The sequence below is a fragment of the Pantherophis guttatus genome, chromosome 10 (assembly GCF_059756535.1).
Source record: "Pantherophis guttatus breed Tessera chromosome 10, ASM5975653v1, whole genome shotgun sequence".
NCBI classification, from domain to species: domain Eukaryota; kingdom Metazoa; phylum Chordata; class Lepidosauria; order Squamata; family Colubridae; genus Pantherophis; species Pantherophis guttatus.
This window is the reverse complement of record NC_142072.1, coordinates 36,125-57,767: the sequence shown is the minus strand read 5'-3', so window position 1 is coordinate 57,767 and position 21,643 is coordinate 36,125. Positions and strand designations below refer to the sequence as shown.

General features: G+C 50.0%; 1 protein-coding gene across 2 annotated transcripts; it reads left to right on the top strand.

The window, feature by feature from the left end:
• The first annotated feature begins 212 nt into the window (after positions 1-212).
• On the top strand, positions 213-18,063 carry DHX34 (DExH-box helicase 34). Of its 2 annotated transcripts, XM_034438404.3 has the most exons (16): positions 213-3,081; positions 3,176-3,487; positions 4,595-4,852; positions 5,270-5,372; positions 7,138-7,355; positions 7,989-8,163; positions 8,446-8,645; positions 9,600-9,701; positions 9,938-10,177; positions 14,926-15,099; positions 15,404-15,509; positions 16,420-16,526; positions 16,608-16,883; positions 17,059-17,238; positions 17,364-17,514; positions 17,647-18,063. In XM_034438404.3, exons 1-16 carry the CDS (start codon positions 2,527-2,529, stop codon positions 17,787-17,789), a joined length of 3,300 nt encoding a protein of 1,099 aa, XP_034294295.1. In that variant the 5' UTR covers positions 213-2,526; the 3' UTR covers positions 17,790-18,063. The 2 variants fall into 2 exon arrangements, with proteins under 2 accessions (XP_034294295.1, XP_034294294.1); XM_034438403.3 differs by having other exon boundaries at positions 17,059-17,514.
• Positions 18,064-21,643: the final 3,580 nt, after the last annotated feature.

The window sequence follows — 21,643 nt, the reverse complement described above, 5'->3', positions numbered from 1 at the left end:
ACTTTCATTTATTGCAACTTATATAGCACTTCATTTCTGAGCAGCCTAAACTGCTGATACCAACTAAAAGTCAATCCATTTGCTGCATCACCATTAGGGTCCTACTTTTCCCTAATTTGATTCCTTTCATGGAATTAAATTCAGAAGAAAAGAGAAAACAGCAGATTCCTCTTCCTGGATATTCGTATGAGCAGAGAAAGCAATAGCAAACTACAGATCCATTTTATTGCAAAAGCAACCAGCACCAATCAAGCACTTTAAGAGCAACAATCCAGCCGTGTACTAGATAAAAAAGCTACAGTATATGAGAATACTCTTCAGGAAGAAAACACACACTATAATAAACCAGAATAGAGGGCCAGTTTAGTCTAATGGTTATCGCACTAGGCTAGAAAACTGGAGACTTTGAGTTCAAGTCCTGCCTTAGGCATGAGAGCCAGTTTGGGTGACAGATTAACAGAGCTGGAAAGGACCTTATAGGTCATCTAGTCCAGTGGTCCCCAACCTTTTTATCGCCGCGGACCAATCAGCCTTTGATAATTTTACCGTGGCCCGCTGAGCGCGTGCAGGGGTGGGGGCTTTGGGCCACACGTGCGTACCTGCGCGGGGCTCTCTTCCCTGGAGCCTTTGCGCACGGCCCAGGAGCTTTTGCGCACGGCCCAGGAGCCTTTGCGCTGCAGTGTTCATGTCCCCCGGCCGCTGCGCGGCCCGGTGCCAGGTACTCCACGGCCCGGCACCGGTCCGCGGACCGGGGGTTGGGGACCACTGATCTAGTCCAACACCCCCCCCCCGTTAAAGCAGGAGACCCTATATCATTTCTGACAAATGGCAGTCCAATCTTTTCTTGAAAGTCTCCAGTGATGAAGTTTCAACAACTTCCGAAGGCAAGCTGTTCCATGGGTTGATTGTTCTGTCAGAAAGTTCCTCATTTCTAGGTTGAATCTCTCCTTGGTCAGTTTCCATCCATTATTCCTTGTCTGGCCTTCAGGTGCTTTGGAAAACAGCTTGACCTTCTCCTCTCTGTGGCAGCCCCTCAAGTATTGGAACACTGTCTCCCCTGGTCCTTCCCTTCACTAGATTAGCTATGTCCGGTTCCTATAACCGTTCTTCATATGTTTTAGTCTCCAGTCCCCTAATCATCCTGGTTGCTCTCCTCTGCACTTTTTCTAGAGTCTCAACATCTTTTTTATAGTGGGGTGACCAAAACTGGATGTAGTACTCTAGTTGTAGTCTTACTAGGGCTTTATAGAGTGGTATTAGTACCTCACTTGAACTTGATTGTATCCCTGCATTAATGCAATTTAGGATTGCATTGGCTTTTTTAGCTGCCACTGCACACTGCTGGCTCATATTTAGCTGATTGTTCACTAAGATTCCAAGATCCCTCTCACAGTCACTGCTATTAAACCTGGTTTATATGTGTGCTTTTGGTATTTCTCACCTAAGTGAGATCATTTTTCTCTACATTTCTACTTTTCTCTACATTGAATTTCATTTTGTTAGATAGGGCCCAGTGTTCAAGTCTGTCAAGATCCATCTGGATCTTGAGCCTATCTTCTAGTGTGTTGGCTATTCCTACCAGCTTAGTATCATCTGCAAATTTGGTGAGTTCCACTTCTATTCCCTCATCTAAGTCGTTTATGAAGATATTGAAGAGTACTGGGCCTAAGACAGAACCTTGTGGCACCCCACTGCTTACTTCTCTCCATGTAGACTTAGACCCCATTAAGGACTACTTGTTGAGTACGGTTGGTCAGCCGGTTGCCAATCCATCAAGTGGTGAAGCTATCTATCCCACTTTTTTCTATCTTTAGAAGAAGTAGGTTGTGGTCTACTTTGTCGAATGCCTTGCTGAAATCTAAGTATATTATGTCGACAGTATTTCACTGGTCTACTAATTTAGTCACTCTGTTGAAGAATGAAATAAGATTAGTTTGGCATGATCTGTTTTTAACAAACCCATGCTGACTGCTAGTTATTACTTTACTTGTTTCTAGGTGTTGGCAGATCTGTTTTTTTATGATCTTTTCCAGTATCTTCTCCGGTATAGTGACTTTGGGCCAGTCCCTTTCAATCAGCCCAATCCACCTCACAGGGTTGTTGTTATAGAGACAATAGGAAGTGGTGTTGGATATGTTCGCTTTCTTAAGTTATTTGTAAAAAATGATAAAGGAGGGGTATAAATACAAGAAACTCCAAAAAACAAAAGTTAAGACAATGTGTATCACATATTGAAATGAAATGAAATGAAATATTCCAACTCATGTGGCTGATTAAAAAGATCTGTCCATTCAACCAATTGCCACAGAGTCAGGGCAACTCAGGTGCACATGCGCACAAACTTCTCATAAACGATCAAAACCTACGTGCTCGCTCCGAGCTCTCTGCTCATCTGCCCAAGCTTGGGGGAGGCTATCTCCCTTTCTCCGCCCACCTCCCCACCCCTCGCCGCTGCCCAGGCTTTCCGCCGCAGCCTCGCCCGCCCAGCGACCGCAGCGCCGCCGGCCAGCCGAGGGAACGGCCAAGATGGCGGCGGAGGGCTGGGACTGCCCCGCCACGCGCGCCCGCCTGGAGGCCGCCTACTTCCCGCCGGGCCACAGAGGCCAGGCTGAGCTGGAGGACTTCTGGGCTTTCTTCTGGCGCCTGCGGGGCTTCTGCGAGCGGCGGGGGTCCGGCGCAGGGGACCGGCCGGCCTACGATCCCAAGTGCCGCCTGAACCTGCGGCTGCCCCGGCGAGAGCCGCCCGGCGTGTCTCCGGCGCTAGCGCGCCACTTCGGCCTAGCACTGCTCCGCTTCCTGGACTTCGCGCAGCGGCGGAGCTTGGCTCGGCTGGCGCGGCTGCAGCGGGAGCGTGCCGCTCTGCCCATCGCCCGCTCGCGGGAGTCGTTGCTGGCTGCCCTGGCGCGCAGCCCGGTGGTGCTGGTGGCCGGGGACACGGGCTGCGGCAAGTCCACGCAGGTGCCCCAGTTCCTGCTGGCCGCCGGCTACGCCCACGTGGCCTGCACCCAGCCGCGGCGCCTGGCCTGCGTGGCCCTGGCCCAGCGCGTGGCCCGCGAGAGCCTGGGGCGCTTCGGGGACCAGGTGACCACAGGCGCGCGGGCGGTGGGGGGCAGGCGGCGCGAGTGGCGGGGAACCGTCGGGGGCCTGGAGCAACCGCTCTCCTTTCCCTGCGCAGGTCGGCTACCAGATCCGCTTCGAGAGCGCCCGCTCGCCGGCCACGCGCATCGTCTTCCTGACCGAAGGGCTGCTCCTGCGCCAGGCCCAGCGGGAGCCCACGCTGCCCGCCTACCGGGTGCTGATCGTGGATGAGGTTCACGAGCGGCACCTGCATTGCGACTTCCTGCTGGGCGTCCTGCGTCGGCTTTTGTCTTCCCGGGCTGACCTCAAGCTGGTGCTCATGTCTGCCACCATCAACATCCAGCTCTTTGCCGACTATTTTGGCGACGCTCCTGTGATCCAGGTTCCTGGACGCCTCTTCCCCATCACGGTGAGGATGCGGGAAGAATATTGGGGATGGGGGGCTTCTCTGCCAGCAAGGTGGCCTTCTCCTTGGAGCAGGTCCCAAGGCTGCCTCTGCAAAGGTGTGGGGGTTGTGCTGTGGGTTCCTTCCAACCAGGGGATAGAATGAGGAGGGCTTTATGTTTTAGGCACCCTTCAAAAAGGTTGGTGTGTCCAGCTCTGTGCTTCTTGATCTCTCAGATGGCTTTCCACACCGGTATTCTTCTGGGCTGCTCCATGCTGATTGTGTTGAAGAAAGTACTCCTAGGCCCATTTTGCAGTCTTCGGGGGCTGTATTTGCTCACCCCACCTAGTCAACATCTACACAAAACTACTGGGTTGGGGTTTGGTATCATCAATGTGCTGATGTTACATCTTTTGACCCCAGTCCGGCTGCTAAAGTCCTGTCCCTTTGCCTGGAGGCTGTGCTGGTTTGGGTGGGGAGGAACTGCCTCCAAACCCACCGGGACTGAGTGGCTGTGTGTTTGGGTCACCCAGATCTGGGGATGCTCTATGAATGTGGGGTGACATGTCCCCATTCAAGTTGGTGGACAATCTGGGGATGTTCCTGGATTCACAGTTCCTGCTCACAGAGCAGCTATGGCCAGGAAGGCTTTTGCACAACTCAACTGAGGTGCCAATTGTGCGTTCTCAGATTAGAAGGCCCTGCAGTCAGTCACGCAGGTACTAGTCGCCTTGTGGCTTGGCTACTGCAATTCATTGTACCTGGGGCTGCCCTTGAAGACCACCCAGAAACTGGCCCAGAGCAACCTGCCTTTTGGAACAACGTTCTCCCGAGAAATTGAAGGCCTGGCCTGCTGGTGTTTTGGAGGGCCTTTGGCAAGGATGGTCGAAGCCCCTTCTGGGAAGTATGGGTTTGTTTGTTTTCATAGATTTGCCATCTTTTGTGGTATGTAGATTTCATACATCAAAATAAATAATAGTAATTTGCCAAGTCCTTGTATTCGCCCTACTCTGAGTTTTTAATCAGAAGCTGCCCATGTCCTTCCAGCTGTAGTTTTTGTAATACAGAAGGCTTAAAATTGTGGTTTGAAAGAAGACCAGGTCGGCCAACATGACCTCCTGTTCCACGCAGGTCATCTATGAACCCATCCGCCCTGAGGAAAGCAGCCGTGGGAGCAGGGAGAGACTGGGCGTCCAGCCCTTCCTGCGGGTGCTCCAGGCCATCGACCACAAGTATCCGTCAGAGGAGAGGGGAGACCTGCTCATCTTCCTCAGTGGGGTGGCTGAAATTGGGGCGGTGGTGGAGGCTGCACAGTCTTACGCGGCCTTCACCAAGCGCTGGGTGGTCCTTCCTCTGCACAGCACCCTCTCTGTGGCCGAGCAGGACAAGGTGAGTTGAGCAGAGTTAGAGAAGGTAAATTGCCTCCTCCCACTTTCAACGGTGAGAAGGCCTTGTTGTTATGGAGAGCAGTGGCCAATTAAATCCAGTATGGTGATGTCACCAGATTGGGTGTAGCTGGAATTTTGGGGCTCTTTCAGCTTGTTGAGGTCCTGATATCCTTGTGTTTTTTTCATGGAAAGAGGAGAAATCCTAGCAATAGCACTTAGACTGACATACCACCCCATAGCGCTTCATGGCACTGTCTAAGCCGTTCATAAATGTAGAGTCAGAGTTTCTGGGGATGGCAGCTAATGGAAGCTTTCCAGGTTTCTGTTGCAGTTTTTGTTATCTTTCTGTGGCCAGAGAGATGCAACTTTAAAAAAAACACCCCAGAATCTCTTAATGACTGCTGTCCTTGCTCTTCAGGTCTTTGACCTTGCTCCGCCAGGAGTCCGGAAGTGCATAATTTCCACCAATATTGCCGAGACTTCCGTGACCATCGATGGGGTCCGGTTTGTTGTGGATGCAGGTGAGAGTTCTTCCTCCCCTCACCCTCCAGGTTTGGCTGATGGAAGAAAGCTGCTTTTTTTCACCCAGGAAGCAAACCATGGTGCAGGAAAGTGGCTTTCTGTGGAGATGATCTTGAAGGGAATATTCAGGCAAAGCCATTCCAGAAGCAATGGGGGCAGAAGGGAAAGAAGAGGCTCAGGCTATCTCCTCCCTGGGGCGTAAGAGGGAGGGGAGGAGGAGGGCCCCAAGCAGACTCCCATCGGAGAGCCCTCCTGGTGTCCTGGGGCGTTGTGATCTGATTTGGTGCACAGGGTTCACCTGTGTTATTTCTCCTTTCCCAGGACTCAGACCATGTTTCTGCCCTCGTTTTTGTAGAGCTTCTGGATGTTCCCTTCCAGGTCATCTCCATAATGCTACACTGTGGGGACGGACATGGGGGCCCCCAGAATGGAGTTGGGATTAATCAGCCTGGGCTGTTACGTGCAATTCTGTCCTTCCTTGGAATGGCACAAACTGGTCCAAGATATGCTCTTCTCAAGACGTATATGTGAAATGTCAGGAAATTTGTTGCCTAGTCCGGGGTCACTAGATCTTGAAGCCCAACACTCTGTAACAGGTCCTGACTGAGAAAACCTACACCACTAATAGAATAAGTTGGTTATGACCAGGGAACACCAGATGCCGACCCTAAAATTATCCAAGCACAAGACCTCCCCCCCCACCCCCACCCCCCCGGTATTTAAAACAACACACAGACATTGTCACTTAAATAAAAACAACAAGAATTGTTAGGATTAAGGAATGAGCAGATCCTGCATGAACCATCTAGTCTATACTCAAAAGATCTTGAAGTTCTGGTCTTCAAGTTGTTCCACAGGTCCTTCCAGAGTAGGACGCAGCCGATCCCTGAAATCCTGAAAGCAAGGCAGATAAATACTGGTGTGTGTGTGTGTGTGAGACCAGAAGGAGCACCCGGGTTTACCCTGAACTCTGGTCAACTACCAATCCACTGAAAAGCCCTATGGTATAATGAGACCCAAGAAGAGGAGAAGGTCCAGAACAGCCTGGAGCAGCTGCCTAACCCTGTGGGAGTAGATCCATCAGGGTGCCTATGAAGCCATCCTCCAATGTCCCTCAAGTGAAACATAGCAACTCCCAACGTAAAACTACTGGTAGTAAATGGATACCAAGTCAGTTGACTATAGATCAAGATCCCCAAGGTTTGAGCACAGGAAACGGCAGCAACCCTGGGCTTTGGAGACAGGAAGGAGAGGAGGGGAGGGGAGGGGAGGAAGAGCAGTAATCTTTGGGAGGACCTGCAGAAGGAAACTGTGCCAAAGCATTTTGCCATGATTGATTCAGGTTATCAACAAAGGATGGATAAGCTTCAGTATCCCCAGGGCAAAAATAACATTGACTTCCAGTTGCTTTGCTGGAGGGAACAATATAAAGACTAAAAGATAACATGGACAACAGCATCTAGGAACAGAGTCTAGACCTCGGCGTCCAGCGATTAAAGACATCAATTGCTGATGATGGGCCCAAAAGGGCCTTATCTGAGGGTAGGACCATGAGAGACCCTCTCAGCTGAGCAGCCTGCCTGGTGATGACTGTTGGAAGACAAAAGGAGATGATGCTGGGCTTTTCCTCCTTTGATTGAGCTGGGCTTTGTTGCCGATACATTTCCCAATCCTGTTCTTGGGATACGTGCTTTGATATCTCTCCTTCCAAAGTTTTTCATGTCTCTCTTCCTCATGGTTGCCCCCCACTCCCCTTCTTTTCAGGAAAGGTGAAAGAGCTGAGCTATGACTCCAAGGCCAAGCTACATCGCCTCCAGGAGTTCTGGATCAGTCGAGCTAGTGCTGAGCAACGGAAGGGCCGGGCAGGCCGCACTGGGCCCGGAGTCTGCTACCGCCTCTATGCTGAATCAGACTATGACAATTTTGCCCCCTACCCATTGCCGGAGATCCAGCGAGTGGCATTGGATGCCCTGATTTTACAGGTAGGCTTGCTCCATGGTGGCTGTGATTCAAGGCGGCGTGTTGGAGTCACGAGGAAGACCGCTGCTCCCTCTGGGTGCCTCAAACTGCACAAAGGGGAGGGCTGTAGGCTGTGCGGATCTCCCTCAGGAAGGTTTTGGCATCCAGATGCAGAGTGCTGGCTGATGCCCAGTGGCCCTGCTGCTGGGGAAGCGCTTCCTTAGTGGAGGTCTTCTGAGAAGAACCACCACCATCTCCCACTTGTTCAGGGTGGGAACCTGGTTTGTGGGAAGCCCCACATTCCACTCCTAGCATGGGGATGCGATGGGGAGGTGTGTGGATAGACAGTAGATGATGAGAAAAGCTGTTTCCTGTCTGGGCTCTGGAAATCCGAGGCCAGTTGGCCTAGTTCTGGGCCACAGAAATGCCTTCCAAGGGCCTGTCTGGTCCCTCTGGGTCTTCCTGAACAAACCTATGGATTTCCCCTGACCTTGAGAAAGAATTCCTCCTGCCCTCCCTTTTGCAGGTGGGAAGGGCAGGCAGGAGAGCAGCAGGGAAGAATTGGACGCAACGAGCAGGAGAGTCTGGCTCTTTTGGGGCCATCCCTGACCTGCTTGTTAAAATGAACCCACCCGCATTCTGCCCTCTGTTCCCAGATGAAGAGCATGGGCCTAGGCGATCCCCGAGTGTTCCCTTTCCTGGAGCCACCCCCTCGGGCCAGCCTGGAGGCAGCCCTAGGCTATCTAAAGCATCAGGGTGCCCTGGACTCAGCAGAGGCCCTAACACCCATTGGGACTCTCCTGGCTCAGCTGCCAGTTGATGTGGTGATTGGTGAGTGATGGGTGCAGCTGGTATCCCTGAGAATCAGGGCTTCTCCTTCTGGCCACTTCGAGTGCAGTTTGCTGGGTTGCTTCCAGATTCCTTGTCATCTCATAATCTGCCTGGTGTGTCTTCCTGGAACTGACAGCTCCATGCAGGGCTCAGATTGAGTTCCCTGGAGTGGGCATTGTGCTGGACTTTGCTGGAAAGTGTTGGTGGGGCCTTTGGTGGCAGGGAGGAGTGGCTGCCTGGGTGGGCACTGCATACTGCCTCATGCACTCTCTCCCTCTGCAGGGAAGATGCTGGTGTTGGGGACACTCCTGGACCTGGCTGCCCCGACGCTCACCATTGCCGCTGTCCTCAGCGTGCCCTCTCCCTTCCTGCACAGGGGCGGGGGACGCAGTGACCTGGACTGCCTGGCAGCCCGGCGAAGCCTGGGGAGCCCACTGGGAGACCCCCTGACCCTTTTGAATATCTTCAATGCCTGGGTCCAGGTAGGCAGGGCACAGGAAGTGCCATAGATACAGCATGAAGAGCTCGGCTTGCTTGCTTGCTTGCTTGCTTGCTTGCTTATTTATTTATTTATTTATTTATTTATTTATTTATTTATTTATTTATTTATTTATTTATTTTTTATTTATTTATTTATTTATTTATTTATTTATTTATTTATTTATTTATTTATTTATTTCCCAATTTATATACCGCCCTTCTCCCTGAGGACTCAGGGCGGTGCACAGCCAGAATTAAAAACATGAAATACAAATATTAAAAAGTATTAAAATCTATATAAATTTGGCCCAAAATTTAAAAAACCACAAACCAATTAAACATTTAAAAATTTAAAAAATTTCTTCCTAAGCCAGCCCGGCTTGCTGGAAAAAGTGGGTTTTAAGGGCACGGCGGAAGGCACTGAGGTCTTGGATTCTCCTTATCTCTGGGGGCAGCTGATTCCAGAGGGTAGGTGCCCCCACAGAGAAGGCTCTCCCCCTGGGGGTCACCAGCCTACATTGTTTGGCTGATGGCACCCTGAGGAGGCCCTCTCTGTGGGAGCGCACGGGTCGCTGGGAGGTCGTCAGTAGCAGCAGGCGGTCTCGAAGATAGCTAGACCCTATGCCATGGAGCCAGTCCTTCCCTTCCTGGGTGACATCTTCCTCGAGAGCCAGAGGAGTGCCAGATGGGACGCTCTCCCTGTAGGGTCCTTTCCCAGCCCAGGGCCCTTGTGCAATAATATTTCTCTGGGTTCCCTGGATCTTCTTTTGGCATTTTCCTCTTGGCAACTGACACTCCATTTGAGGCAGCATCTTTCCAGCCAAGCTCCATTCCTGCTCCAGGCAAGGGGATGGGAAGGTCTTGTTGGCACGTCTGTCCCTTACACGGGGGATGGAGCTGGACTTTGCTCTCTTGCTGAGCCATGTGAGCCGGCTTCCCTTGTGTCTGGTTGGCAGGAGAAAGCGGCCAATCGCCGAGGATCCCAGCGGTGGTGCAGGCGTCGGGGCCTGGAGGAGCACCGACTCTACGAGACGGCCAATCTGCGGCGCCAGTTTCAGGTTGGTGTCCGTTGAGAAGGGCTGGGAGTTAGGATGGCCGCTAGGCAGATGAAGCTGGACACCTGGTGGTGGGAAGCGCCCGGTGTGGTGTTGGTGAAATGGAGGAGTCGTGTTCTTTGTCTTCACTTGCAAGGACACTCTTTTCTCTTTGCGGAGAGAAGAGGAGGTGGGCTGGAAGGGGCTTCCGTAGCCTTGAGCAAGGGTGGGCTATCTTTTCCTTCCGGTTGCTCTTCCAGGAACTGCTGCGGGACCACCGACTGCTGCGCCCTCCTGCTCAGCCTTGCAGCTCCTACGCTCGACAGAGGAGACGGCGGGAACATCGAGAGCTGCACAGACTCAAGCGGGAGCATGAGCAGCAGGGCGGGCGCCGGCGGAAGCTGTTGCGGCTGCAGGAGGAGGAGCAGCAGCAGGAAGGAGGAGGGTCCCGTTTTTCATCTGGGGAAGAGGAGGAGGGCAGTTCCTGCCTAGACATTCAGGTGGGGCAAATGAGAGGAAGGGCCAGCTGACTTGCAGTCTCCCCCCCAACACAGACACACAGACACACATACATACACACATATACATACATACAATTTTTATTACAGATTTTTAAAAAGGAAGATAACTAATACAAGCTAATATAAAGAAGAAGAGAAGGAAAAGAAAGAATTCAAAGAGAAAAAACCCAAAAATCAAGAAAGGGAAAAAAGATACAAAGAAGCAGCTTCTGATCTTCATAGCAGTTATATGTACAATTATAAACTTACCACTTACTCTATGGTTACAGGGGCGGCAGGATGGCTCAGCGGTTGAGATGCTGGGCTTGTCGGCTGAAAAGCCGGCAACTCAGGTTTGGGACCTGAAGACCACACAAAGGGGTGAGCTCCGTCCTCGGCGCAGCTCCTGCCAACCTAGCAGTTTGAAAGCAAATGCGGGTAGATAAATAGGTACCATTTCTGTGGGAAGGTAACAGGGCTCAGTGATGTCACATGCTGGCCTCCTGACCATGGAAATGTTGAAACTGAGATGAGCAGCGCGCTCTAGAGTCAGCAATGACTAGTGGATTTAATGGCCACAATTGGGACTAGAATTTCCATTGCTAAACAATGTGGTTGTTAAGTGAGTCATGCCTGATTTTACAACCCTTCTTGCCACAGTTGTTAAGCAAATCATTGTGGTTGTTAAGTGAATCAGACTTTTATTAAGTGAATCCAGCTTCCGCATTGACTTGGTTTGTCAGAAACTGACTGGGAAGGTCACAAATAATGATCACGTGGCCCCATGTCATGGGTACCTACCGGTTGCCACGGCCCAAATTGTGAACTACTTTTAATACTGAATCTCCACACAATAATCTCACTGCATGTATGAAAACAAAGTTCCATGACTCTGGAGATTCTCAGTCATCCAGGCCTGGTTGTCCCAAAGGTGCTTTTTTAAAAGGCAATTGGACTTTCTGTTTTTTCTTTGAAGACGTTTTGCTTCTCATCCAAGAAACTTCTTGGATGAGAAGCAGAACGTCTTCAAAGGAAAATACAGAAAAACTAGTTTCCTCTTGAAAAAGCATCTTTGGGACAAAGTTCCATGACTTTTTCCCAAATGTTTGTCCATAAATTCCAAAAGAGAAACTTATCAGTTTTTAAAATCTTCTGAATTTTTATATATATATATAAAATACACACACACACACACACATATTTGTCAACGTATTAGATAATAAGTATAAACATAGATTGGATACATAAAATAGATACAAATAGAGGAAACATTAGGACAGGGACAGTAGGCACGCTGTTGCGTTTATGCACACCCAAAATCCAGAACTTTCTAGCTTTTTGCATGTCCACCAAGCATTGGCCCTTTCTCTAAGGACACTGTGGCCCCTTCTCTATCGTTCTGTTTTCAGTGGCTGCTTCCATGGGAGCGGCAGGCCCTCTCTCCCGGGGGGAGGGGGGGGAGTGGCGTCTTGGCCTCTGAAAGGAATTATTATTATTATTATTATTATTATTATTATTATTATTATTATTTATTATTATTTTTCAGATTTCTATACCGCCCTTCTCCTTTCGGACTCAGGGCGGTGAACAGCCAAAATAAAACATTTGTACACAAAAGTTAAAATAGATTTAAAATAATTAAATAAAGTTTGGCCCATAATTTAAAACATTTCAATTAAAATCAATATCAAATTTTAAAAACCCACCATAAAATCAGGACAGCCCGGCTAACTGAAAAAAATAGGTTTTAAAGGCCCGATGAAAAATCCGGAGGTCTGGGATCACTCGTATCTCTGGGGGTAGATTGTTCCAGAGGGTAGGTGCCACCACAGAGAAGGCTCTCCCCCTGGGGGTCACCAGCCGACATTGTCTGGCCGACGGCACCCTGAGGAGGCCCTCTCTGTGGGAGCGAACTGGCCGGTGGGAGGCAATTGGTGGCAGAAGGCGGTCCCGTAAGTACCCCGGCCCTAAGCCATGGAGCGCTTTAAAGGTGATCACCAACACCTTGAAGCGCACCCAGAAGTCCACCGGAAGCCAATGCAGCTCGCGCAGGAGAGGAGTCACATGGGAGCGCCCTGTCGCTCCCATAATCCCCCGCGGGGCCACATTCTGCACCAGTTGGAGCCTCCGGGTGCACCCCAAGGGGAGCCCCATGTAGAGAGCGTTACAATAGTCCAGACGAGAAGTGACGAGTGCTTGAGTGAGCGTGCATAGGGAGTCCCGATCCAGAAAGGGGCGCAACTGGCGTATCAGGCGAACCTGATAAAAAGCCACCCTGGCCACGGCCGTCATATGCTCTTCTAAAAACAGCCGTGTGTCCAGGAGGACGCCCAAGTTTCGGGGCCTTTCCATGGGGGCCAATGATTCGCCCCCAATAACCAGCAATGGTGCCAGCTGGCTATACTGGGACGCCAGCAGCCACAGCCACTCGGTCTTGGAAGGGTTGAGTCGAAGCCTGTTTCTCCCCATCCAGACGCGCACGCCCTCCAGGCACTGGGACATCACTTCCAAGGCATTACTGGGATGGTCTGGGGTGGAGATGTACAATTGAGTATCATCAGCGTACTGATGGAACTCCACCCCAAAACCACGGATGATCTCACCCAGGGGCTTCACATAAATGTTGAACAGGAGGGGTGAGAGGACCGACCCTTGTGGCACCCCACAAACAAGGTGCCTCGGGGTTGACCGCTGCCCCCGTCCACACAGATTGCGACCGGTCGGAGAGATAGGAAGAGAACCACTGCAAGACGGTGCCCCCCACTCCCAGTCCCTCCAGCCGGCGCAACATGATACCATGGTCGATGGTATCAAAAGCCGTTGAGAGATCTAACAGGACCAGGATAGAGGAGTAACCCCTACCCCGAGCCCTCCAGAGATCATCCACCAACGTGACCAATGCCGTTTCCGTGCTGTACCCAGGTCTGAAACTGGACTGGAGCGGATCTAAATAGACAGCTTCATCCAGGTACTGGGGAAGCTGTCGCACCACCACACTCTCAACAACCTTCGCAATAAAACGAAGGTTGGAAACTGGACGATAGTTAGCCAAAACAGCCGGATCCAGGGAAGGCTTCTTGAGGAGGGGCCTCACAACCGCCTCTTTCAAGGCGGCCGGCAGAACACCCTCACTCAAAGAAGTGTTAATAATCCCCTGGAGCCAGCCTCGTGTAACCTCCTGGGAAGCCAACACCAACCAGGAGGGACACGGGTCCAATAAACATGTGGTCGCGTTCAGCCCTCCCAAGATCCTGTCCACGTCCTCGGGAGCCACAGGATCAAACTCCTCCCAGATAACACTCTCAAGGCCTGCCTCAGTCATCTCGTCTGAACTAACCCAGTCAGCGGCCAAGTCTTCCCGAATCTGAGTTATTTTATCATACAGATACTGTACAAAATCCTCAGCTCGGCCCTGCAAGGGATCATCCCGCGCTCCCAGATGGAGGAGGGGGCGGGTCACCCTGTACAGGGCGGCTGGGCGGTTATCTGATGACGCGATAAGAGCGGCAAAATAGCTAGATTTCGCCGCTTTTATCGCCACTAGGTAGGTCTTAATGTGAGACCTTACCAGTGTCAAGTCAGATTCGGATCAGCTGGCCCTCCAACCGCTCTCTAGGCGTCTTTTCCGGCGCTTCATCTCCCTCAGCTCCTCGGAGAACCAAGGAGCTAAGTGAGTTCGGAGTTGAGTCAGAGGCCGCGAAGACACGACACGGTCCAAAGCCCCGGCGGCTGCACTGTCCCAGGCAGCCACCAGGTCTTCAGCCAAGTCATGAGCCAGAGTCTCAGGAAATGGCCCAAGCTCCATCTGGAACCTATCAGGATCCATCAGGCGCCTAGGGCGGAACCACCTGGTCGGCTCTGCCTCCCTGCGACGGGGTGCGGCAGTCAGAAAGTCAAGTCGAAGGAGCGAGTGGTCAGACCATGACAAGGGTTCAATGCCTATATCCCCTATATCAAGGCCACTCAACCACTGACCAGAGATAAAAACTAAGTCCAGAGTGTGTCCACCTATGTGAGTAGGGCCATGAATTACTTGGGTCAGGTCCATGGCTGTCATGGAAGCCATGAACTCCCGAGCTACCTCAGGCGTTTCACTGATAGATGGCAGGTTGAAATCCCCCATGACCACAAGTCTGGGGGTATCAGCCGCCACCTCGACTATGATGTTGAGGAGTTCGGGCAGGATCGTTGCCACGTGGCAGGGAGCCATGTACGTGATCAACAAACCCATCTGCACCCCACGACCCCACTTCACAAAAAGGGACTCACATCCGGCTATCTGAGGTACAGTGGTCTCCCTTGGATCAAGACCTCTTAGAATGACCGCTACCCCCCCGCCCCTGCCCTGAGCTGTCGGCTGATGAAATGCATGGAAGCCTGGTGGGCACATATCCACGAGGGGAACCCCCCCTCATGGCCCAACCAGGTCTCCGTAATACCTGCCAGGTCCGCTCCCCCCTCCTGAATAAGGTCACAAATGAGGGGGGGGGCTTATTTACTATGCTGGTCACTTTGGAAAGCACAGGGAGGCTTCCTGCCTCACCCGGAAGTGGATGTTTGCAACATGGGGAGAGTGGAACAGGGGCCTTTGGCCTGGTCCTTCTAGAGGGCCCCTGAAGCACTTTTGGGGGGGGGGTTGTCTTTCCAACGGAACACTGGGGCTGAGGGCTGAAAGGGAGAGTGGATATGTGCCTGTGTCTGCCTTTCTGCATCTGCAGGCAGCTGGTTGTATTGTTGTCGCCTTGCAGGATGTGAATTTTCAGCTGCGGCATGATATGGAGGAGCTGCAGGCAGCTGCCTGTGAAGGCCACGGTCTCTCAGCCGACCAGCTGGCTCTGCTGCAGCTGGTGCTGGCTCAGGGCCTTTATCCTCAGCTGGCTGCCCCCGACCCTTTCAACGAGACCCGCAAGGATTCGGAACAGGCAGGTGTCCCTGCTGGCCCTACTAGCCGCTTTGTCCTACTGAAGGTCAAAGGGGGCTGGAGTCAGGCCCGGCATTGCAGGGGGAAGGTCTTTCTAGACATTAATGGTCTCCTAATCAGTCCGCTGCTGTGACTCACCCCTGCTTGTTTATTTCTTGTTTTATTTCTTGCTTCAGTCTGTATAGCCGCCTATCTTAAATCCTGCACATGATCTGGGTGGCCTGCAGCAGTTAAGCACAAAACAAAAGAATACAATACATAAACAGTTAAAAGATCTGATGAAACCATTCTTGTGTGCTCTCCAGATCTTCCACACGAGAGAGAAAGCTGGCCTTGTCCTGCACCCGACCAGTGTGTTTGCTGATGCCCCAGAACTGCTGCATTCGGACTCCAAGGCTGGCAAGGACCCAGGTGAGGAGGAAGCCCATCAGCCCCAGGAAAATCTCAACTCCCGCTGGCCTCAAGAGAGATCTTGGTTACCTGAGAGAGTCAGGAGCTTCTTTTCGGCTTTCTGGTTTTCCTGGTATTCCTTGGAGGTTTCCTGTACTGGAAATCATGGTTCTAGCCAGACTTTGAAATTATGACGGTGTGGGAGGAGGAGGGAAAACCCAGGTTTTCATCCCAGGATTGTTTAACAGAAGGACTAAATAATTTCACTGGAAAAAAATATGGGGGGGAAATGAGCCTTATCCATCTGAAGGTTCTGTTGCTACTTATTTATAATTCTTACCAGGTGTAATGGTCCGTTCCTCTGCAATGGTTTGAATGACAGAGCGGCTTCTTGAAATGTTGTTGGCTGAGTGCTGCCAACAGAGCAGACTGGGAAAGAAAAAAAAAAGTCAATTAGATTTGAAATATAGGAAAACCTCGGATAACATTTTTTAGAACTAACAACTCCTATCAACGCAATTCACAAATGACAACTCATATTTCTATTGTGGAAGATTTATTGTATACTCATTCTACATCTTCTTTTATTGTTTTTTATTCATGTCACTGTTAATACATAATACGCAGTCTCGGAGTTAGGAGTAAGCTACAAGATGAACCTAACATTCACGATTAAAATAAGGCATAGAGACCTTTGGGTCTGGCTTTCTTCTGCACCTGGAGGGCAGTTGGCAGTCCTGGGTCATGTAAAGGTTGCACTGAAGCAGCCAAGACGTGGATGTTGCAAGAAGCTGCAAACAGGCTATCCTCTCCTTTCATGGCTGTTTCAGCTGGAGGGCCATCAAGGGCGGGAATAAGATTTTTCCAGAGTTTAGGAAGAATGGGAATAGGCCTTCAGAGGGACCTGAGGGAGTGGGTTTCCTGCCCACAGATGCCAAGGAGAGGATGAGCAGGCACCCCCAAGTCCTGTCCTTCGTCTCATTGCTGGAGACCCACAAGCCCTACCTGGTGAACTGTCTTCGCCTGCCGGCACTGCAGGTGAGTGGGCTCTGGCAGGCTGTGTGTCTCGCTCTGCCCCTTCGGTTCTCTTCTTCCTGAAACAGCTGCTTTTTCCCCCAGGTGTTACTGCTTTTGGCTCGCTCTCTCGATACCAACGCTGACTGCACACGTATTGTGGCTGACTCCTGGCTTGAACTCCAAGTCCCCATGGCAGAGGTAGCCATGCGGATGCTCGGCATTGCTGTACGCCTCCGGGCCTCTTGGGACAAAGTGTTGGACAGATGTCTGCAAAGATTGGCAGGCCAGGCTGGGGAGGAAGAAGAGACAGAGGCACCAACCAGTGGCCTGGAGGTGTGCCAACTCACACACGAACTGTTGAGCTTTCTGAAGATGGAGGTGCGTGGCTATGCCATAGGGAGACAGGTGGAGGCTGGCCAAACCTGGTAGGCTGCTGTCTGGAGAGAGGTTGTGGCTGCTGGGTTAAGGAGTGGAGGAGGAACCTCCCTGCTAGTCAGGAGCAAGGGCTCAGCTTCTCTGCTGCTAGTCTGAGCATCTCTGTTTGTCCCTTTAGGTCCAGTACAGCTTCCGGCGAATGACCCTTCTGGAGCAGCAGCACCTTTATGGAGGCCCTCAGATGGTACCTGAGGAGGCTAAAGGGCTGCCCAGCTTCTTCCAGGGGGTGCAGCTGGTGCCTCACGAGGTGAAAGGTGGCTACAGGATTGGCGAGTTCCTGACATTTAATTGTCTGGCAGTGAGTCCAGGAAGGGACAGGGTGAAAGAAGAACTCCTGCGTTTGGGGGTGTTTTTCGTTCCTGGCTGTGGGAGGGGGCAGCAGCCCACCCGCCCTGTGACTACTGTCTCCTTATACCCCCACAGGGAGAGGGAGATCTGTACAATGACTGCCTGCGCAGTTTCTGGACGTGCCCACGATGCGGCCTCTACATGCCCTTCACTCCTCTGGAGCGTGTGGCCCATGAAGAGGGCTGCCAGTCTCCTGACCCTCAGGACGGGGAGCCTGGCCACAAAGGCAAGTCCTTTTGTAGCTGCATTTTCAGCGGGGTCTCCTGGCATTTGGGAAGGAGAGGGGCAGGGTCTCATCTTCAGAGCTGGAACACTGGGGTCCTTCTCATTGTGCATTCTCTGCCCCCCTCCTCCCCAGGGCCCAGAGGGGGTGCAGCGGAAGCTGCCTCTAGCACCTGTGCCCTGCAGCAACTCTACCACTGTGCCGTCTGCCAGGACAGCCTGCACCTTACACCCACAGAAATCCTGAAGCATCGGAAGCAGCATCAGGGGTACCTGTGAAAGGACCCTTGGCTGATTCTCACAGTTGGATAACTCCCTGGAACTGGCTGTGGCTTGGAGGATGAGCCCAGAGAAAGGGGAGGCTGGCTGCTCCCCAACAAACATAATTTGACCCCATCAAGGTGAATGAGTCACTGTGGGGCATGCCTGGCATTGCTGCAATAACCTTGAACTGATGGCATACTGTAAATGTCAGGCATTACTTATTTTATTGCGGTCATTAACCAGCACATTTTTAACCATTCTGCTAAAATAAAATATGCTAATTTTAAAATGGGATTATGAGGATGTTTTAATAATAAAAATAAAATCAACTATACCAATGTTCAAATGGCAATAGAAATTCTGAAAATAGAAAACCAAACAAAAAGGAAACAATCCAGTTTGAAAAGATCTACAAGAAACTCAAACTATAATAAAAATGATGGATGGATAAAAAAAAATTGAAGATGAATTTATTAAAAATCAAATGGAAGAACAAGAGCAGAAATAGCTAAAATTGGGTGAAAAGGATTACAAACAACATTTGGAAATCATCAATTTTAGCTCAAATATCTGACCAGCTGCCATCCCATTATAGCTAAACATCTTAAAATTGAAAGGTGGAAACTGCCTCAAAGCATCAAGACCTGGGCCATACCTGTGGTATAATTAAAAACCTCTCTTTTTTACAACCCTGTAATCCCTTAATTTGGGATAGAGTCGGTGACTGGATGGTGCTGAGGGTTTACTGGCTGGATGCCCTTCTTGACGCCTACAGTAAGTTTGCAGCAAATATTTTCTCTTTGCACCTCAGGAGTGCAAACCTGCTGCTGCCTCGGATTGAACTCTCAACCTTCCTAGGGGGAGACGAGCATCTTCATTACTAGGCCACCACGCCACTTAATTCCTGGGATACAATAGACTGCTGGAATTATTAATGGAAACAGCTCAAATGGGCAGTTTAGACTAAAAAACAAGAAAGATAATGACTATGTACTATGCATTATATCCCTGTAGTGATAGTGATCAATTATATCTGCCCCACAAAAATGGAGGCAGAGGTTTACTGCGAGTCAAACTGCTGAAGAAGAAAAGCATGCATAGCTAATTACATAAAAGATTGCCAAGAACAAGCATAATTGGAACATACTGAATGTTCAGGAAACAAAACATGAATATTGAAATAATGTAATAAAAACAAGAACCGACTGCTGGTAATCTATGGTCAATTTCTACAAAAGATCAAGGGGAAAGCAGATAAAAGTTAAAACCTGGCAATGGTTTTAAATTTACAACAAAGAAAGTTATTCTGTTTTCTAAAATTATTGGCTCCCCAGATCTCAATCTTGCTAAGCTTTTTGCTTTTTGAGTCAAAATCCTTTAATATAGTATTTTCCCCCTCTTGTTTCCAAAACAAAAACAACTCACTAAGTCTTTATTTTTTTCCTACTGTTTGGAAGACCTCTCTTAAATTGAAATTAATTGTATCCAAAAGTGTTGTAAGAAAATGATGCTTTCGCATATCACGTCCATAAAGGCTGCACAGTGGTTTTGAGTGTGATGGTAATTCTTCAGCTCCTAAGATGCTCAACCCATAGACCCCAGGAGAGACTCAATTCCCAGAGTCTCACTAGGAGCAGCTGTCCAGAGCACAAATGGCCCATCTCTCAATCTATATCTCCAGAGAGAATTTCATTGGTCAAAAGTTGTTGCCTGACTGTTGATCTTTGCTGTCCCTCCTGGCATAAATGCTCACAGGGGCATCTAACCCACCATAGGTCCTCACCTAGAAGACTGAAATCACAGGTGTTGGCAAGCCTGATTTTGTGATTGACAGAAGGGAAACCATAAAGGTTTTGGGAATGACCACCTTGGTTAGGTGGGTAGCTTCTGTCCATGTCCAGCAATTTCTTTCATCATCCCTGGAGAGGGCCACAGTGTTTATGGCATGCTTTGTTCATGGGGCAACCAAGTAGGCTCTAGAGGTGCTGTTAGCAACAGCATCTGCTTGACTCATTCATCTGTGGGCTTCCATAGTTCCATAGCTATTGTGAGGCTTCTAAATTGCATTCCTGAAGGTCAACTAAACACAAGACATTGGAATAAAGACAGGCATTTACACCCACTCAACAACCTTGAGAGAAGTGGGTTGCTTTCATTGTGTCAATACAGCAGGAGCTCTGGAATTTCCCCACCATAAAAGATTTCCCTTTTCTAAAGCTCCTTTTGCTTATCAGTTAAGACGTGGTCATGTAAGGGAGGAAGAAGGCTTTATGGAATGTGGCATCCTGACCACAGAAGAAGGGAAACATCATGATTGGAGGAGTTGGCCACATCCTTGCACTCAGAGGGCACCAAGGACCCATCCTAACAGCCAGTCTTGCTTGTATGAAAGGAGATAACGGGGAGGGGAGGGGCAGCCGGGGGATGCAATGGCAGTTTTGCTGAAGCAGATTATCTAATTTTAGTCCCCAATTCATTAAAATTCAGCAAAAGCAGAAAATCTTAAGTAATATTGTGCCTAAAATTAAGCACAGAGCCACAGAGATACTGTTTAAGTATCTCCTCATCAAGTTTTTCATGTTTTGGCCAAATAACTTTTGAAAAGTTATTGCAGGATACAGTTCATCTCATGATGAACACTCATTTAGGCAATGCAGATCATGACCCCTCAAGCCAAATCTTCCCCATTAACACCGCATGGCAAGACATTCTCTGCTTTTCCTGGCACTGAATTCCACTTGAGTATTTCACTGGGACCTTCAGTTTCCTGGTAAAACATGGTAAAATATCAGTTGTAGCTGCAACAGCCTTGCACCTGGAAGGGGGGAAATTGTGGTCCAGTGATGCTCACTTCAGTATAGTTTTAAGGCAGTGCCTTGCAATGCAGAGATGTAGCATTGATGTCCTATCTATCTTCTCACTTTGAGAAGCTCCTTCCTCCAAGCTGGCGAGACTTCTGATCAGTGGTGAAATCCAATTTTTTTTACTACCAGTTCTGTGGGCGTGGCTTGGTGGGCGTGGCAGGGGAAGGATACTGCAAAATCTCCATTCCCACCCCACTCGGGCCAGCCAGAGGTGGTATTTGCCCATTCTCCGAACTGCTCAAAATGTCCACTACCGGTTCTCCAGAACCTGTCAACCTGCTGGATTTCATCCCTGCTTTTGATGCTGCTTTTTCACCTCATGATGTTCAGTAGAACGTTGTAGAATAATCCAATTCATGGAAATTTTATGTTTGTAATCCTCTCACTCATCTTTTCCCCCTCCCATTAAGAAGGAAAGACAAAGCAGCTGCAGAATTCCTTTATAGCAGCACATATCAGGCACCATCTGTCTGGAAGCATCCTGCTCAAATGTGCTCCTCTGCAGCTTCTCCAGCCTCCACATGGCAGAGTTTGGAGTCTGAGAAAATGCAACTCACTTTCTTTGATTGCCATCTGGAGTGTGGTTTGAACAAATGTGTGTGGGCAGCTATGAGAAGTAGTGTGAAATCATAGAAAATAATGTGGCTCATGTCCTTAATGAACCAGTGCAGCTGCTGCCATTTAAAGATCTTTTTTCTTTGAACAATTTCCACATCTCGTTTAAAGGCTAAAGGCAACTGAAGGTTTACAATATACTTTGCATACTTTGGGGAACTCCTTGTTAGGAAAAGCATTTAAGAACCTAGGAAAGGATGGAGGGATAACCTTTATCGTAAGAACCCTTCTCCCATTCCTCATGTGTGCATGCCTCATGCCCCCAAGCAATGCTCAAGCTTCAGTTCTGGTGGAGAGGGCTTAGCCTGTGGGGGGGGGGGGATTGGGGATGCCCTGGTTCCATTGGATGCAGGACTGGGAACACAAGCCCATTCCAGCCAGCTTGGGGAT